The following is an 18,886-nucleotide window of genomic DNA, read 5'->3' on the forward strand; positions in this document are numbered from 1 at the left end:
TGTTTAATTTATCAAAAATTATATAATTGAATTTTTTTCTAAGTAAAGAATTTTTTAAAAATATCGTAACATATTCTTTCAAATCAAAAGCATGTTGTAATCATAAAATAGTAGAAATAGACGAAAATTTTAGGCAATATAATCATGACTAAATGCATACGTTTGAATAGTTGCAACTTAATTATCTTTTTAAATTAAAAAGATAATTATAAAGAATTATGAGAAAAAACGTTTTTTTTAATAAAATTTAAAATCTTCTTTTTGCTCAGTGATTGTATCTTAGATATTGTCTCGAGAATTCTGCAATAATGAATAACAACATTTATATTTTATTGTCCAGATATAATATAATATGTACTTGCCGTTATTGCGTGAAGTGATGATGCAATGAGATGAATATCCTGTTTTAATAGATTTCGAATAATATTAGAATGTGGAAGTGACTGATACCCTTCGGCACAAGTGCATTTATCAGGTGACGTGCATTCCGCGTTCGGTCCACAGGGCACCGGGCAGTGCGGCTTGCATGCTCGATTAGTTTTGTCGTAAACGTATCCCTTATCGCAAGTGCACAGTCCCGGCGCGGTGCACGTGCCGTTGCCGCAGTCGATCTCGCAGATCGGCACGCATATGTACTTGGAGCTGCCGTCACGGTATCCGTAACCCTCGTTGCAGCTGCAGCTCTCCGGCGCTGTGCACGTGCCCATTACGCAGGGCTCGCTACAGATCGGCTCGCATACGCTCGCGTTCGCGAGCGCCTTGTAACCCTGATTGCAGGTGCACACCCCCGGCGCCGTGCACGTCCCGAAAACGCACGGCTCGTCGCACTTGGGTTTGCAGGTGTACCGATCGTGTTTGTTCGTTTCGTAGCCGTCTGCACACAGGCAGATGTTAGGGGCCACGCAACGGCCGTTTTTGCACTTGTGATAGCAGACAGGGTAGCATCCGTTAGGGCTCTTCCTATAACCCAGTTTGCACTCGCACACGTTCGGCTCGACACAGAATCCGTGATTCTTTTCGCATTCCGGGTCGCAGACGGGCCGGCAAGTGTATCCGTCCGAGTGCAGCCAGTAGCCTTCGTTGCAACTGCAAACCTCGGGATCGACACAGGTGCCGTTGACGCAGCCGTTCGTGCATTCCGGCACGCATGGCCCCTTGCCGTTGTCGCTTGGCATTCGATATCCTTCGTTGCAGGTGCACACGTTCGGCTTCTTGCAGGTACCCTTTTCGCAGGATCGCGGACAACGCGGTACGCATGTTGCACCGGATAGAACGTAGCCTTCGCAGCATACCCACTGGTGTGAAACGTAATTAACGAATTAGCGAATTAGCGAATTATTAGTCGCGTAGTATCAGTAAGAGATTGATAATTTGCTTGCAAGATGAAAGCGGAAACGAAGGAATTGTTAATTCATAAAATTATTCTTTTCTTTTTATTGCTTTCTTATATCTTTTATGAGTATAAACATTATTTATCTCCGTTTGATTACCTGCATCTTGTAATTTAGTCTCTTTTCTACGTGATAGTTCCCGTTTGACTTCTGCGATAGATATGTTTCCGTATAAGGAATGTATTGTGGTACTTTATAACTACAAGAAAATTAGCCAAATTAATGTGTCTGTTAACACATTTAACCGCATAATTTGCAAGATATTTTGAAGAAATAAATTACCTTAGAAATGGAAAATAATATGTAAAATATGATTTTCGAGATAGTATAACAAATATAAAAATACCTGCTTTTCTCACTGCATTTTGTATCATTAAAGGGCGTCGTTTTAGGAGAGCCTCGAAGCTTATTAATAGATCGCATTGCATCCACATGCATTATGTTCACTTCTAAAAATAGTATTTTGATGACCAAAATAGTGATTAAACATTTTAATAATCCCATGGTTTGTTGTTTCTATTATGAAGTTGATGTTCTCTCCGTATTGTTTAGACTGACCATTACAGCGTTTCTTTCCCATGTATTATCTCGTTTATCGCTTGATTTGTGTGTGTGTATAACATACATGAACGCTATATTATTCTCTTGGGGCAGGATGTACTGTATTATCAGAAAGTTCTTTAAAGCTTGCATATGTGCATACGGAAGATTGTTTTAAAGTGTTGATATCGCTCAATTCTAAGGCTTGATTTATAGAAGTATTTATTTTAGAAAGTACACAGAGAGAACTGTTTCTTTGAATTCAATATATGTATTTGTTTGAATTATATTTATTTCACTGGAAAAAATTTATTTCTTACAAAATATTGTTTTATTGAATAAAAATTTGATTGTCTCGTTACATTAAATCATATTATTTGAGGGAATAATCACTATTATTTGAAACAATGTTTAATTTAATTAAAAACATTATTTGATTCAAATAAGATTCAATCTTATATGCTCGCAGCAGCCGCGATGTAGTTCATGGACCGCCACTAAGCGACAACGCATGTGGCACTTTTCTCGTAATGCAATTTACACTACAAAGGCTGTATAAGCAGACCACCTACGGTCAGAAAACGCATCAACCTATGATATCGTGAGCTCTCGGGGCCTACGTATTTTTTATTACATCTTAAAGACACATCTTAGTTGTCTAGTTGTCATGGCTAAATTTTAGTTTCGGTAACGAATATTTTTTCTGCGTGTAGTAGTAATCACCTATTTTGTCATGAGCTTTTGTCTTCTTGGAAGAAAAATATATGCTCAAATAGTGTTTTATCGTTGAATAACATTATAATTTGAATTAAAGAAAAAACTAAATTAAAAAAAAATTTTTTATTTAAAAGAAACAATTACTTTGTTTAAAAATCCAAAGAAACTTTTCTCTCTGTGTACTATTCATTCGAAAATTGGCGCAAATTACAAAAAAAATTTAACAGTAATGTTTGCTTGTTATGTAAAATAATAATTCTTAAATGACGATAATGATAATAAATTTAAGCTATTGCAGGACAATTCTAAAGAATAGTTTTATATAATTTAACATAAAATTTTATTTATTTTATCAATTACACACATACATACATATATAAAAGTTCGTGTATTACACAATTAAAATCGAGAAATGATAATAACGCTCATAGTGAATCACAGTGGAAAGAACTAGAAAATGTATATAACGTTATAAAATATTTTATATCATTTCAGTACTAAAAAATCTTCTCTGACTATTATTGGCCTTTTTTAAATTTAATTTTAAAGTAAAAAATAAGTAGACATTAAAAATTTTAATAGCAATTTATTAAAGATTTTATAAGGAATACATATCTTATAACTTTAGTTAATTTCCACTTACAATTAATTAAATTAATAAAAAAATTATTGCTATTTTGTATTGAACGTTGTTATTATTGCAAGAAGTTAGGAGATTTTATATTAAGACAAATATCTTTCGTGTTAAAACGTGGCATTTGATTCAGTTAATCCTTGCATCGATTCACTGTGTCTGCATATTATTTGAACACTGCCTGTTAATAAAAATAATTGATTAATAATGTAACTTGATTTTTATGTTATGTTTTTTATAAGGCTAAATGAAAACGTAGGAAAAACTTAAGTTAAATTTTGTAATAATAGATAACAAAAAATATGCAAACATAGTTTCTTTAATATATTAATTTAAATAAATTAAATTTTATTTTTATTACTATTAATTTCTTAAGTGTTTCTTGAAGATTTCTTAAAAAAAAAATTTATATCCAAATTTTATTTTTCTAGGTTATTTTCTAGATATATATGTACAATTTTAAAAAATGTTAATAGATGCTGTTTTGAGTAATGCGTCTAATAAAGTTTAATGATACCTAGATCCATCTGTCTATTTCGACGTTTTCGTAATATCAGATATATCGTTATTGTTGCTAGAAGTAATGTTCCACTTGCGATTCCAATTGTTAATTTGATCATATTTCTTTGACTCGTATATTGACTGCTCAATGTGAGGCATTCTAATATGAAAAATGATAAGACATGTTTTTATTAGTTACATATAAAATAGTGCACAAATTTGAAATAAATCTATTTCTAACAAACCTTCATTCATCAAGCAACCAATTTGCATCTCATCCTTTGTACCATTGACAAACATTTTAAAGCACAAAGATTCATTGTTTACTTTATTATTACACTCGAAACACGCTGGATTATTCATAAATACATGCTCAATCGTAGCATTTTGTTCCTCGATAATTGTTAATCTGCAAAAGATAAATGATATACAGATAATTTATAAAACAATTTGTTTCAGATATTATCATAATCAAGTATTTTTCGTATCAAGTCAAAGTTCTTCTGATAATATAAAAACTCTATGAAGTCGCATTGTTCACTTATCTTATTCATTTATTTATTAATGATATTTCCAATTAAATTGTTTTGTTGTACGATAATACTTAAACGTAACATCACCATTGTTACAATTTATCCATTTCGCGAAAGAAGCACACATTGATAGGCACTTTACTGATTCAGTGTGCACTCACTGCTCGGTATGATTTCCTCCGTCGTTCAAAATCAAGATGCACAAAGTCGGTCGATCGCAGTGTCGTCCAGCCCATCCATAATTACACTCGCAAGTCCTGCGCGCCTCGACGCACTCGCCGTGAGCACCGCAGCCACCCTGGCACGCGTGCACGCAGGTATTCTCGATCCTCACGAAGCCGGCATGACATCGGCACTCTCCTGGCGCCTCGCATTCGCCGTTCTCGCAATTCTCGCAATGCGGCACGCATCTGCTGCCGTTTCTCGTTTCGTTCCCAGGGGCAAACGCAAGTGAAGACTTCTGTGCTCCAAGTCCGAGATTTACGATCGCGGGGACGAACCCGTCGTCGCACTCGCAGACCTCGGGTGCGACGCACGTGCCGTTGCTGCAGGTCGAGCAGACCGGCTCGCATCCGCCGATCTTCGCGTTTTGATAGCCGTCAAAACACGCGCAAATATCCGGCGCGGTGCACGTGCCATTGCCGCATTCGACGCCGCAGACCGGCTCACATCCGAAGGGGACGTTTCCTCCGTCGTCGTAATGAACCATGCGATAACCGGCCTTGCAGACGCAGTGATCGGGCGCCTCGCAGATTCCGTTTGTTTTTTCGCAGGCCTGGTGACAGACAGGCTCGCATACGTTGGCCTCAAAACTTGTCGATCGACGATAGCCTGGATTGCAGCTGCATACGTCGGGCTGCACGCAAACGGCGTTCTTGCAACTCGGGTTACAAATGGGTTCGCAGGAGCTTCGATTGTTCTCAGCAAATTGATAGCCGGAGTTGCAGGTGCATTTGTTTGGCGCGGTGCAATGTCCGTTGACGCAATCAGTTTCGCAGAAGGGTTCGCATATGTACGAGGAATTGGACGGACGATAGCCGTCGTTACATCGGCAAGTTTCAGGTGCGCTGCAGATGCTGTTGAAGCAGATCTGGCTACATGTGGGGTCGCACAGTATTATGTTATCGATAAATCCTGATAGATGATAGCCAGGGTTGCAAGTGCATATGTTCGGAGCGCTGCAGAATCCATTCGTGCACTCATGATAGCAGATCGGCTCGCAAACTGAACTGTCGGCAAAATATTCCGAGCTCTATGGAAATCAGACACATTTCGTGTGAATTAAAAAAATTAGTATATATTGCTTCTTGAAACAACATTGGATAACAAAAGTCGATTCAAACAGAGATTCGGTATAATTGCTTAAAGTTATTAAAATAGATAAAAAATTTTATCTGAGAAATCGTAATTGTACGGAGAGAATGCTTTTGTTAAAATATAAAAAATTTAGATGCAAGTGTGAAGATTATTTCAGACTATTAAAGGGTGTGTCAAGTTAGCCCCCCAAAATTAAAATTTCGTAGTTCTAATAAGAGTTCCCACTTTATTTTGAGGAGATTAGGAGTTCTCTATAATTTATATAAAGAGTTCCATTTATTAACGGCCGGAAATTAAAATTAAAAAATTGGGGGGCCAACTTTTTTTCGAAATTTGAGATCCAATAGTTCTGAACGGTTTAACAGCTTCTTTTTGCAAATATCTAGAGTTCCTGATACGTAAAAAATTTATTTTATTTACAAAAAAAAATTGTTTATTTAAAAAATTTAAATTTTAAGATTTAATAGTTCTGAGATAATCTTATTGTTATTTTGTTTATTTCAAAGAGTTCTCGACGCTTTAAAACAATATAAACTAAAAAAAATAATAATAATCAGAACCTTAAACAATTTTACATATCAGTTAAAATAACACTTATACTTTCTTATCTCGTCATCCGATTACTTTGAGCCATAAGATTTTTCGTTAGAACTCGTAGAGAACTACTCAAAACGTTATTTAGAACTACTCGGAACTCTAAAAAAAATTTTGCTCAACTGAAAATTTTCTAAGTTCAGTGACTGAAATTTTTTTTAAAGTTCCGAGTAGTTCTCACTGTATTTTTTGACAGTTCTCGACGAGTTCTGACGAAAAGTCTAATAAGTCAGAGCGATTCGACCAACAGTTTACGAGATGTCACGTATTTAAAGGGTAATCGAAAATTTTTTAAGTTCAGTGACCGAAATTTTTTTTAGAGTTCCGAATAGTTCTCACAGTATTTTTTGGCAGTTCTCGACGAGTTCTGACGAAAAGTCTAATAAGTCAAAGCGATTCGACCAATAGTTTACGAGATGTCACGTATTTAAAGGGTAATCGAAAATTTTTTAAGTTCAGTGACCGAAATTTTTTTTAGAGTTCCGAATAGTTCTCACAGTATTTTTTGGCAGTTCTCGACGAGTTCTGACGAAAAGTCTAATAAGTCAGAGCGATTCGACCAACAGTTTACGAGATGTCACGTATTTAAAGGGTAATCGAAAATTTTTTAAGTTCAGTGACCGAAATTTTTTTTAGAGTTCCGAATAGTTCTCACAGTATTTTTTAGCAGTTCTCGACGAGTTCTGACGAAAAGTCTAATAAGTCAAAGCGATTCGACCAACAGTTTACAAGATGTCACGTATTTAAAGGGTGATCGAAAATTTTTTAAGTTCAGTGACCAAAATTTTTTTTAGAGTTCCGAATAGTTCTCACAGTATTTTTTGGCAGTTCTCGACGAGTTCTGACGAAAAGTCTAATAAGTCAAAGCGATTCGACCAATAGTTTACGAGATGTCACGTATTTAAAGGGTAATCGAAAATTTTTTAAGTTCAGTGACCGAAATTTTTTTTAGAGTTCCGAATAGTTCTCACAGTATTTTTTGACAGTTCTCGATGAGTTCTGACGAAAAGTCTAATAAGTCAGAGCGATTCGACCAACAGTTTACAAGATGTCACGTATTTAAAGAGTAATCGAAAATTTTTTAAGTTTAGTGACCGAAATGTTTTTTAGAGTTCCGAATAGTTCTCACAGTATTTTTTGGCAGTTCTCGACGGGTTCTGACGAAAAGTCTAATAAGTCAAAGCGATTCGACCAATAGTTTACGAGATGTCACGTATTTAAAGGGTAATCGAAAATTTTTTAAGTTCAGTGACCGAAATTTTTTTTAGAGTTCCGAATAGTTCTCACAGTATTTTTTGGCAGTTCTCGACGAGTTCTGACGAAAAGTCTAATAAGTCAGAGCGATTCGACCAACAGTTTACGAGATGTCACGTATTTAAAGGGTAATCGAAAATTTTTTAAGTTCAGTGACCGAAATTTTTTTTAGAGTTCCGAATAGTTCTCACAGTATTTTTTGGCAGTTCTCGACGAGTTCTGACGAAAAGTCTAATAAGTCAAAGCGATTCGACCAACAGTTTACAAGATGTCACGTATTTAAAGGGTGATCGAAAATTTTTTAAGTTCAGTGACCAAAATTTTTTTTAGAGTTCCGAATAGTTCTCACAGTATTTTTTGGCAGTTCTCGACGAGTTCTGACGAAAAGTCTAATAAGTCAAAGCGATTCGACCAATAGTTTACGAGATGTCACGTATTTAAAGGGTAATCGAAAATTTTTTAAGTTCAGTGACCGAAATTTTTTTTAGAGTTCCGAATAGTTCTCACAGTATTTTTTGGCAGTTCTCGACGAGTTCTGACGAAAAGTCTAATAAGTCAAAGCGATTCGACCAATAGTTTACGAGATGTCACGTATTTAAAGGGTAATCGAAAATTTTTTAAGTTCAGTGACCGAAATTTTTTTTAGAGTTCCGAATAGTTCTCACAGTATTTTTTGACAGTTCTCGATGAGTTCTGACGAAAAGTCTAATAAGTCAGAGCGATTCGACCAACAGTTTACAAGATGTCACGTATTTAAAGAGTAATCGAAAATTTTTTAAGTTTAGTGACCGAAATGTTTTTTAGAGTTCCGAATAGTTCTCACAGTATTTTTTGGCAGTTCTCGACGGGTTCTGACGAAAAGTCTAATAAGTCAAAGCGATTCGACCAATAGTTTACGAGATGTCACGTATTTAAAGGGTAATCGAAAATTTTTTAAGTTCAGTGACCGAAATTTTTTTTAGAGTTCCGAATAGTTCTCACAGTATTTTTTGGCAGTTCTCGACGAGTTCTGACGAAAAGTCTAATAAGTCAGAGCGATTCGACCAACAGTTTACGAGATGTCACGTATTTAAAGGGTAATCGAAAATTTTTTAAGTTCAGTGACCGAAATTTTTTTTAGAGTTCCGAATAGTTCTCACAGTATTTTTTGGCAGTTCTCGACGAGTTCTGACGAAAAGTCTAATAAGTCAAAGCGATTCGACCAACAGTTTACAAGATGTCACGTATTTAAAGGGTGATCGAAAATTTTTTAAGTTCAGTGACCAAAATTTTTTTTAGAGTTCCGAATAGTTCTCACAGTATTTTTTGGCAGTTCTCGACGAGTTCTGACGAAAAGTCTAATAAGTCAGAGCGATTCGACCAACAGTTTACGAGATGTCACGTATTTAAAGGGTAATCGAAAATTTTTTAAGTTCAGTGACCGAAATTTTTTTTAGAGTTCCGAATAGTTCTCACAGTATTTTTTAGCAGTTCTCGACGAGTTCTGACGAAAAGTCTAATAAGTCAAAGCGATTCGACCAACAGTTTACAAGATGTCACGTATTTAAAGGGTGATCGAAAATTTTTTAAGTTCAGTGACCGAAATTTTTTTTAGAGTTCCGAATAGTTCTCACAGTATTTTTTGGCAGTTCTCGACGAGTTCTGACGAAAAGTCTAATAAGTCAGAGCGATTCGACCAACAGTTTACGAGATGTCACGTATTTAAAGGGTAATCGAAAATTTTTTAAGTTCAGTGACCGAAATTTTTTTTAGAGTTCCGAATAGTTCTCACAGTATTTTTTAGCAGTTCTCGACGAGTTCTGACGAAAAGTCTAATAAGTCAAAGCGATTCGACCAACAGTTTACAAGATGTCACGTATTTAAAGGGTGATCGAAAATTTTTTAAGTTCAGTGACCAAAATTTTTTTTAGAGTTCCGAATAGTTCTCACAGTATTTTTTGGCAGTTCTCGACGAGTTCTGACGAAAAGTCTAATAAGTCAAAGCGATTCGACCAATAGTTTACGAGATGTCACGTATTTAAAGGGTAATCGAAAATTTTTTAAGTTCAGTGACCGAAATTTTTTTTAGAGTTCCGAATAGTTCTCACAGTATTTTTTGACAGTTCTCGATGAGTTCTGACGAAAAGTCTAATAAGTCAGAGCGATTCGACCAACAGTTTACAAGATGTCACGTATTTAAAGAGTAATCGAAAATTTTTTAAGTTTAGTGACCGAAATGTTTTTTAGAGTTCCGAATAGTTCTCACAGTATTTTTTGGCAGTTCTCGACGGGTTCTGACGAAAAGTCTAATAAGTCAAAGCGATTCGACCAATAGTTTACGAGATGTCACGTATTTAAAGGGTAATCGAAAATTTTTTAAGTTCAGTGACCGAAATTTTTTTTAGAGTTCCGAATAGTTCTCACAGTATTTTTTGGCAGTTCTCGACGAGTTCTGACGAAAAGTCTAATAAGTCAGAGCGATTCGACCAACAGTTTACGAGATGTCACGTATTTAAAGGGTAATCGAAAATTTTTTAAGTTCAGTGACCGAAATTTTTTTTAGAGTTCCGAATAGTTCTCACAGTATTTTTTGGCAGTTCTCGACGAGTTCTGACGAAAAGTCTAATAAGTCAAAGCGATTCGACCAACAGTTTACAAGATGTCACGTATTTAAAGGGTGATCGAAAATTTTTTAAGTTCAGTGACCAAAATTTTTTTTAGAGTTCCGAATAGTTCTCACAGTATTTTTTGGCAGTTCTCGACGAGTTCTGACGAAAAGTCTAATAAGTCAAAGCGATTCGACCAATAGTTTACGAGATGTCACGTATTTAAAGGGTAATCGAAAATTTTTTAAGTTCAGTGACCGAAATTTTTTTTAGAGTTCCGAATAGTTTTCACAGTATTTTTTGGCAGTTCTCGACGAGTTCTGACGAAAAGTCTAATAAGTCAAAGCGATTCGACCAACAGTTTACAAGATGTCACGTATTTAAAGGGTGATCGAAAATTTTTTAAGTTCAGTGACCGAAATTTTTTTTAGAGTTCCGAATAGTTCTCACAGTATTTTTTGGCAGTTCTCGACGAGTTCTGACGAAAAGTCTAATAAGTCAAAGCGATTCGACCAATAGTTTACGAGATGTCACGTATTTAAAGGGTAATCGAAAATTTTTTAAGTTCAGTGACCGAAATTTTTTTTAGAGTTCCGAATAGTTCTCACAGTATTTTTTGGCAGTTCTCGACGAGTTCTGACGAAAAGTCTAATAAGTCTAAAAAAAATTTCGGTCACTGAACTTAAAAAATTTTCGATTACCCTTTAAATACGTGACATCTCGTAAACTGTTGGTCGAATCGCTCTGACTTATTAGACTTTTCGTCAGAACTCGTCGAGAACTGTCCAAAAATACAGTGAGAACTACTCGGAACTTTAAAAAAAATTTCAGTCACTGAACTTAGAAAATTTTCAGTTGAGCAAAATTTTTTTTAGAGTTCCGAGTAGTTCTAAATAACGTTTTGAGTAGTTCTCTACGAGTTCTAACGAAAAATCTTATGGCTCAAAGTAATCGGATGACGAGATAAGAAAGTATAAGTGTTATTTTAACTGATATGTAAAATTGTTTAAGGTTCTGATTATTATTATTTTTTTTAGTTTATATTGTTTTAAAGCGTCGAGAACTCTTTGAAATAAACAAAATAACAATAAGATTATCTCAGAACTATTAAATCTTAAAATTTAAATTTTTTAAATAAACAATTTTTTTTTGTAAATAAAATAAATTTTTTACGTATCAGGAACTCTAGATATTTGCAAAAAGAAGCTGTTAAACCGTTCAGAACTATTGGATCTCAAATTTCGAAAAAAAGTTGGCCCCCCAATTTTTTAATTTTAATTTCCGGCCGTTAATAAATGGAACTCTTTATATAAATTATAGAGAACTCCTAATCTCCTCAAAATAAAGTGGGAACTCTTATTAGAACTACGAAATTTTAATTTTGGGGGGCTAACTTGACACACCCACTATTAAAATGATTTCCAAGTTCTATATTTAGCTAAATTTTCAGATAAAATCGATTTTGGAATACCCAATAAACCTTGTGCGTTTAATACTAACGATTTTCTTGGGTTGCGTTTTATCAGCCAAGCGATATCCTTCGAAGCAGGTGCAAATACCCGGTGCGGTGCACGTGCCAAACGGTTCGCAAGGAACTTTGCAGTGAGGCTTGCAAATGTGCTTCTCTGTCTCGTCACCACTCAATCGAAATCCTTCGTTGCATGTGCATATGCCAGGTGCAGTGCATTGTCCATTGAGGCAAGCTTTCTCGCAAACCGGCTCGCAGATATACTTCGAACTTTCTAATAGTCCGTAACCTGCGAAGCAGGTGCAGCTCTCAGGAGCCACGCAAGTGCCCATAATGCAGGCTTTGCTGCAGATTGGCTCGCAAACACTGGGAGTCTTTAACGAGTAGCCCTCGTTGCAAGTACACACATTGGGCGCAGTGCATCTGCCGAAGAGACAATCGTGCTCGCACTTGGGGTTGCAAGTGAATAAGTCGTTTGGATCAGGCTGATAACCGTCATTACAAGTGCAGAGATTGGGGGCTGTGCATTTGCCGTGAATACACTCTTTTTCACAAATAGGCTGACACATCTAAACAAGATATAAATCTTTAATATTAACATATGTATGTGTTTTCTTCTTTTATATCGGGTCATATCTTTGATATTTTTTGAATCGTAACGGTAACTATTTTATGTCTACATCGATGTTATTAACTAATAAGTAAAATTTGACAAATAAATAAAAAAAAGTGCTTTTGTCGTTATCTACTTGTTGTTTGAGTAATTTATCTATAGAAGATGTGGTAATTACAGTAATTCCTTTTAAGGTAGCAATATTTTCTTCTGTGAATACATTGCGTATTTTTCCTTGAACCGGCGACTTGTTATCACTGTCATCAACAGGACTCGGCGCTTTCATTTCGTATCCCGGCAGACAGAGACATTGATTAGGTTTAGAGCAAAATGATCCTGTAGAGCACGACACATTGCAGACAGGTTTACAAGTGTAATGATCCTCGCTCAGTTCATATCCAGAATCACACATGCAAGTTTCGGGTGCGACGCATTTGCCATTTATACAAGAGTGATTACACACAGGAGCACAGGTGAAGCTGTCAAACTCTGTAGAGCCTGTTACAATTTTCTTTGTGGAGTATCCGTAGTCGCAATTGCATACGTTAGGACTTATACATGTACCGTTTCCACAATTAGGTAGACAAATTGGATCACACGTTGCATATTTTCCATACTTATTCCATCGCTGCGTGTATTTATATCCGATACAACATTCGTATTCTTTGCGAAATGATTTGTGAAACTATAATAAATAGAAATAAGATCTCGCGTATTAGAAATATTGCAATATTTATATGTATGAGTCTGTAAGATGTTAAACGATAAAAATGATATTTCTAAAAAATAATTAAGTTCCGACAATATGCGATTTAATTAGACTAATTCTTGCTGAAAATTGAAATAATATATCTAAAAAACGGTGTTTGAAAAATTTTAATTAAATATTATGAGAGAGAGAGAGAGAGGGGGGCGGCGAGAGAGATAAGTTATAAATTTTTTTGAAGATAACATCAAAATTATTAGCTACATTTAATAAATATTTTAATATTTTTATAAAAGTTTATTTGCCTTTTTTTATTTTACGGTTCAAAAATTCATATATATTATTGTTAAAAATTTATGTTTTAAAATTTCTATATGGGAAATAAATAATTATTTTATTTTTTAATAAAAACTATTGTTATGTGCGCCAAATGCACTTATCATTAAACACATTTTAAATTTTAAATTTTTATTCTATTGTTTTTCTGTAACTGCAAACAAAATTCCGTAGTGAAAATCTTACCTCAATTCTAAAATTCCATCGAGTGCGGGTTTTATAAAAAATACCCCATGTTCTTTCCTTATACGTTTCCAAATATGGAACTTTTTCTATCTCTGTGAAACTGCAAACACCGCGAGATTTTAACAATATAGCTCGTTCGTGTGCTGATTACATCGTTAATTATATTGCTAAGTATATTTTAATTCATAGAATCTTACCTAACGATTTTGCTACAGTTTCCCGTAGACTGCTCTGGAAATTGTAGTCTGAATTGCTCATATTCCGTAGTAACCAATCCATTTTGTAAAACGATAAGAATAAATAAAGTGTATAAAAATTTCATAATTATTTATAATATAATATATTTAACCATATATATTTCTGAAGAGAGATCTTCTAATGACAATAATAGAGCGACGTATAGACAGTTGTAACGTATATCGTTTTGTAACACATCAGTCAACACTGAGGCTTCTTTTCCTCTTTACTATGATGTAGCGCGTTATCAGAATTCAACAGGATGTTAGCTGTCGTCAGGCAGCTACAATTAAATTCATATGAAATCTCTGCTTATCAGTAAAATAAGTTTTTTTAATTTCAGCAGCTTTTATTTTATATAAATTACTGCTTAAAATTTTAATACGCCAGAATTAATTTATTAATTTATTGATTTGTAAGAAGAAGATTGTACACGAAACAGAAAATACGCTAAGATAAATCGGTAAAAATTCTGGGTGAAAGTTACATACATTATGAGTTATACCAGTTTATATGTTGTGAATCATGCTAGGTACAAAGTACCCCGCATCCTGAAACATTAAAGATTTATTAAATTAGTCACATGCATAACAGTAACAGTTGTGGAGTAGCTTGTGAACCGTTTTTTAAGAAATGCGTATTGCGCCGAGCTCTGAAGAGAAACTGCGTAATTGTTTTTATGGCGTAAACGAATCGATTCCGCATGTTTAACAGTGCATAAACGGAACGTACATTTTCTTGAGCAAAACTTACGTTAACGTTGACGTACTGTGCCAAGGATGCAGTACGCATTGACCCATTTACAATGTAATAATAACATCAGTTGGTGTATAAAATCGACTGCATGCAATTGCATTTGTAGTTGGTTTGCTATTATTTTTAGCATGTATCTTTCTGTGAGGTTGTAAGATTTATAGAGCGCTTCTATTTTTATACTTGATAATCAACCTTATGATTTTCTATAATTAACATATTTATCTATCATTGGAATTTTATATATTCAATACTTTATTCACTCTGAGAAAATTATGTTTGTTGATCAGTCTACAATATTACTCAAGGATTTGTATAGAATTACTCATGAAAATAGTTACTACAGTGTTATTACAATGTAGAAATTTTTAAATCTGCAATAACATTTTGTTTGCTTCATACATTTGTTGAAATTATAGTGTATCGTTATAAGTTTACATGATAGATAAAAAGATGCATAGAAATGTCGTTGTATTTTATAATTTATCAGTTTTTTTTTATTTATCAGTTTATCTATACAAGTTCAGTTGATCATAATGTTCGAAGTTATTAGCTTCATCGAACTTATATCTAACAATATGCTTTGCGCGTTGTCAATTCGTTCACTCTTGCGGGACACATCTCTGACGACCCTTGACACCTTCCTTCCGATATCCGGGATTGCATATGCAAAAGTTCGGCATGGTGCACGTGCCGTTCGGACATCCACCCACGCACACCGGCACGCACCTGGAACGCGTAACGTCGCGGACGTCGTACGTGTACCCGTGATTGCAGGTGCACTGATCCGGCCCGGTGCACCGGCCATTCAGGCACGGATGCTGGCACATGTCGTCGCTACCCGCGCCACTCACGTCGTGTCGAACGCATCTACCGGTGTCGGGATCGATGCGGAATCCCGGTTCGCAGACGCACATGTTCAGGCCGACGCATCGGCCGTTCGGCCCGCAGCCGTATCTGCCGCATTGCGTCGCGTTGATCGCGGGTGTCGCGATGCATCTGCCGGTTTCGAGATCAATGTTGAAACCCGGTTCGCAGGCGCACCGGTTGTGACCGATGCACACGCTGTGCGGACCGCAGCCGTATCTACAATCGCCTACGGGTTGTGATGTCGGGGGCGTTGTCGCGGGGACACATCTACCGGTGTCGGGGTCAATCGCGTATCCGTATCCGCACTGGGACGGACCCGGGGTACTCGGGACGCATCTGCCGCTGTAACGGTCTCGCGTGTACCCGGGTCTGCAGCTGCAAACACCAGGCGCCACGCACTCGCCCCCGTCGCAACCACCCGGGCAATCGGGCACGCAAGTCCCGGTACGATCGTGTGTGAAACCGTTCCTGCATCTGCAAACGTTCGGCGAGACGCACTCGCCGTTGTGACAACCGGCCGAGCAATGGGGCACGCAGGACTCGCGGTCGTTGGGAGGGTTGGTGTACCTGTAAAACACACAATTAGTTATTATTAACTTTACATTACTGTTTACTCTCCAAATCAGAATCAGGACCAAACTCTGATTAACTGAATTATCAATTAATTTCATTGTAATCAGCAAATAACTATTGATCGTTCTGTCAGTTACGGGAATCAGAGATTGTCATTATTAAATCAATTGTTTATAGTGATGTTTATTTTATAGTACAATTTACTATATTAATTATGAGAACTTTAGTAATTTATATTGTTAAATAACTAGAAAAATATGGTTGGATCCAAAAATAATTATAAATTATAGTGATATTATGGCATTACTGTAACTATTTTTTTCTCTTGGCGAAAGATCCAATTATAATAAGACTCGAATCGAAACTCATTTTTAGTTAATTATGTTTTCGCATATATCGATTTATATTGTTCTAATACTTTTGTTTTATTTTTATTTGTAAAGAGAAGGAATAAAACATTCTTAGAAATGTATCAGGGATTTGCAATTAAAATTGCGAATTTGTTAAAGAATTTGTCATCGAAAGTGCCTGTGAAACAGCAGATCCTGTAAGTTCAACTCAATACTCGTTCTGTAAAACTTTAATGTTTGCAAATTTATTATGTTCATAACGCGTGACTGCACTTCAAGTGGCAGCGTAAATGACATTATCTACGTAGATGGCTACGCAGATGAAAATTACAAACCTGTTGATTTACATGCCGGTACGGCGTGTAATTGCTTTCCACGTGTAATATCATTTTCGACGAATTCAACATTGATTTATCAATTATTCATATCCGTAGGCAACCCGTTCATTCGCAGGAGGACAAGTTACGAATGTACGTACGTAAGAATTGATCACAATTAATTAATTATCGCGCGGAATGTCGCCGATACGAAAAGACTTTGCGCAGTAGGCGGAAAGATCGGCGAGGAGCGCGAGGGCGGGATAATAAGCGGCAGTTAATTTATTACCCATCGTTGCAGGTGCACACGCCCGGGCCGCTGCAAACGCCGTGCACGCAGCCGCCCTCGCACGCGGGTACGCACTCCTTGTGCTCGTTCTGAACGTATCCCGGTCTGCAGCTGCAGACGCGCGGCGCCACGCACTCGCCGTTCCCGCATCCGTCGGGGCAGATCGGCCTGCAACGACCCTCGATCTCGTCGTAGCCTAGCTTGCACATGCACACCTCGGGCGAGAAACAGTACGCGTTCTCTTGGCACCGGTACGAGCAGACGGGCATGCAGACGCCTCCGTCGGGACGCCACCCCTGCGGGCAGCTGCACACGTTCGGGGCCGTGCAACGGCCCCCGAAGCAGCCGTGTTCGCATCGCGGCTCGCACAGGCTGCTCGTCACGTTACGCTCGTAGCCGTCGCAACAGTCCAAGATAGTAATCCAACCGTCGCTCTGCTGATGATTAGAATTTATCTTGTAATCTTCGCCCTTGAAGCTATTTTAAGTGACTTATTTCAAGTTTAATTAGACAAACTCGTAATTAAAGCGTGAAACATTTCTCACGTTCTGAAACTTTCTCTCTCCTTCTGAGATTTAATCTATTATATTTATTGATTTTTTAAACTAAAATCTTTGATTTAGAAAAAATCTTGATTACTTACGGGACTACCGTCGGGTGGATGGGGAATGGTATTGTATGGTGATCCACTGGAGTTTGAAACATGACTGTATCTGAAAGGCGCGGATATCAATTATTTTTAAAATATTTTTCTCGGCGTGTGTAAAATAAAAAAAAATGTACAAGCAGAAAGTAATGTTCACATAATTGCCAGGCGTTTGTTTCGAACTGAAATACCCGTTACTTACGGCACTCGTTTGTAACAAAGGCCATTTTGCGAGGAGTTGGTGCTGCCCTGATAATTCGCAGGGTAACGCGGCCGATGACCACCTTTGACACCGTCAATTGCCCAGGTGCCGGCACCAAGGCATGCAAAAACAATCAGACAGATCGGCAATCTCTGCATGTTGCATGAACGATCGCGAATTTACAACTGGACGCTTATTTTCGGTCAGAGAGTGCGGGCATCACCGCGATAAGGATGTCGCAAGGGTCAAACGGTTTTCTCATCTTCTCATTAAACTTCTTATTCAACTACGCAACATGTCCCGTTCACGGAAACGGTTATCGGTTATGCGTATCGATATGTCAGAGAGACCAAATGGGGCCAAAGCGTTCGTGTGTGCCCGTTTCTTTCCACACACTTTTGTTCTTATCTAATTACTGGATTAGGTCATCGCTATTAACTGGGCCGTAATTGACTTATTAGGTACGACTTCGACGAATAAATTATTGATCGCGTGTGTGCAAAGTGAAGGGATAATATATCGTAATTAAACTTTTCAACTTAATTATGTTATCAAAAGATACTCTTCGCACGACGTGAATCATAAAAATGTGCAAAGCTTTCATGAGATTTTTCTAGTAAAAAAACAGAAAATTTTTAAAATTATATTTGAGTCATGCACATGGAAAATTATTATGTAAATATAAGGGAGAATAGTATGTATAAAAGCTACTAATTAAAAAATACATTTGTGCATTTGCTATAGCTTTGAATCTGAATGAGGTTATCTGAAAAGAAGATTATTAGCTGTACGATGTATTCAATGTTTTAATTAAGAGGAAAATGCTTTATACAGTAATCAGAGTTTTGTTTTGATGTAAGCATTGCACCGATCCATGCAAAAATTGTCTTTTGTGTGCAGTTTATTTTAACTGTTGCTTTACACATTCAATGTTGTTTACGTAATCCGGCTAATCGGGAATGAATACACCAGCGAATCGGGATGATAAAAGATAGCGCGCAAGAATATATTAAAGAATATATTAAATGCGATAAATGCATGAAATTTGTTTATTTAATTACGATAAGCTAATGCTGACTGCAAATAACATTTCCTTGAAACGAGTGCAAAATAAAAAAAAATCGGTGCAAAACGAAGAGATGCATCGAATTATCGCGTGACATAGAAACGGAAAATTTTTCTTCTCTCCTATGGAAAACACTGAAGGAAATCCGTATCTTCGGAGAAAGATAATAACATATAGTTTGTTATTCCTTTCAACGACTCTCAGTTTA

At 36.5% G+C, this 18,886-nt stretch overlaps 1 protein-coding gene across 1 annotated transcript; it reads right to left on the reverse strand.

Annotated features, from left to right (window-relative positions):
• Positions 1–226: 226 nt before the first annotated feature.
• On the reverse strand, positions 227–17,876 carry LOC105838564 (fibrillin-2). Its single transcript, XM_036286272.1, has 15 exons — positions 17,613–17,876; positions 17,408–17,477; positions 16,765–17,201; positions 14,971–15,802; positions 13,573–13,697; positions 13,376–13,475; positions 12,326–12,832; positions 11,567–12,103; positions 4,478–5,568; positions 4,029–4,192; positions 3,800–3,943; positions 2,053–2,135; positions 1,738–1,907; positions 1,491–1,590; positions 227–1,295 (listed from the first exon to the last, which is right to left on the reverse strand). Exons 1-15 carry the CDS (start codon positions 17,768–17,770, stop codon positions 330–332), a joined length of 5,484 nt encoding a protein of 1,827 aa, XP_036142165.1. The 5' UTR covers positions 17,771–17,876; the 3' UTR covers positions 227–329.
• Between the last annotated feature and the right edge of the window lie 1,010 nt (positions 17,877–18,886).

This window comes from Monomorium pharaonis, chromosome 4, assembly GCF_013373865.1.
Source record: "Monomorium pharaonis isolate MP-MQ-018 chromosome 4, ASM1337386v2, whole genome shotgun sequence".
NCBI lineage: Eukaryota > Metazoa > Arthropoda > Insecta > Hymenoptera > Formicidae > Monomorium > Monomorium pharaonis.

Bases quoted from the DNA above. Each gene is read 5' to 3' on its own strand.
- LOC105838564 (XM_036286272.1), bottom strand. From the start codon at position 17,770: ATGCAGAGATTGCCGATCTGTCTGATTGTTTTTGCATGCCTTGGTGCC. The intron at 4,193-4,477 runs GTGAGTGCACAC...TATCTTTTGCAG, and splicing joins GGAGGAAATCATACCGAGCA to ATTAACAATTATCGAGGAAC. The intron at 2,136-3,799 runs GTATCATTAAAC...CTATAAATCAAG, and splicing joins AAATAGACAGATGGATCTAG to CCTTAGAATTGAGCGATATC.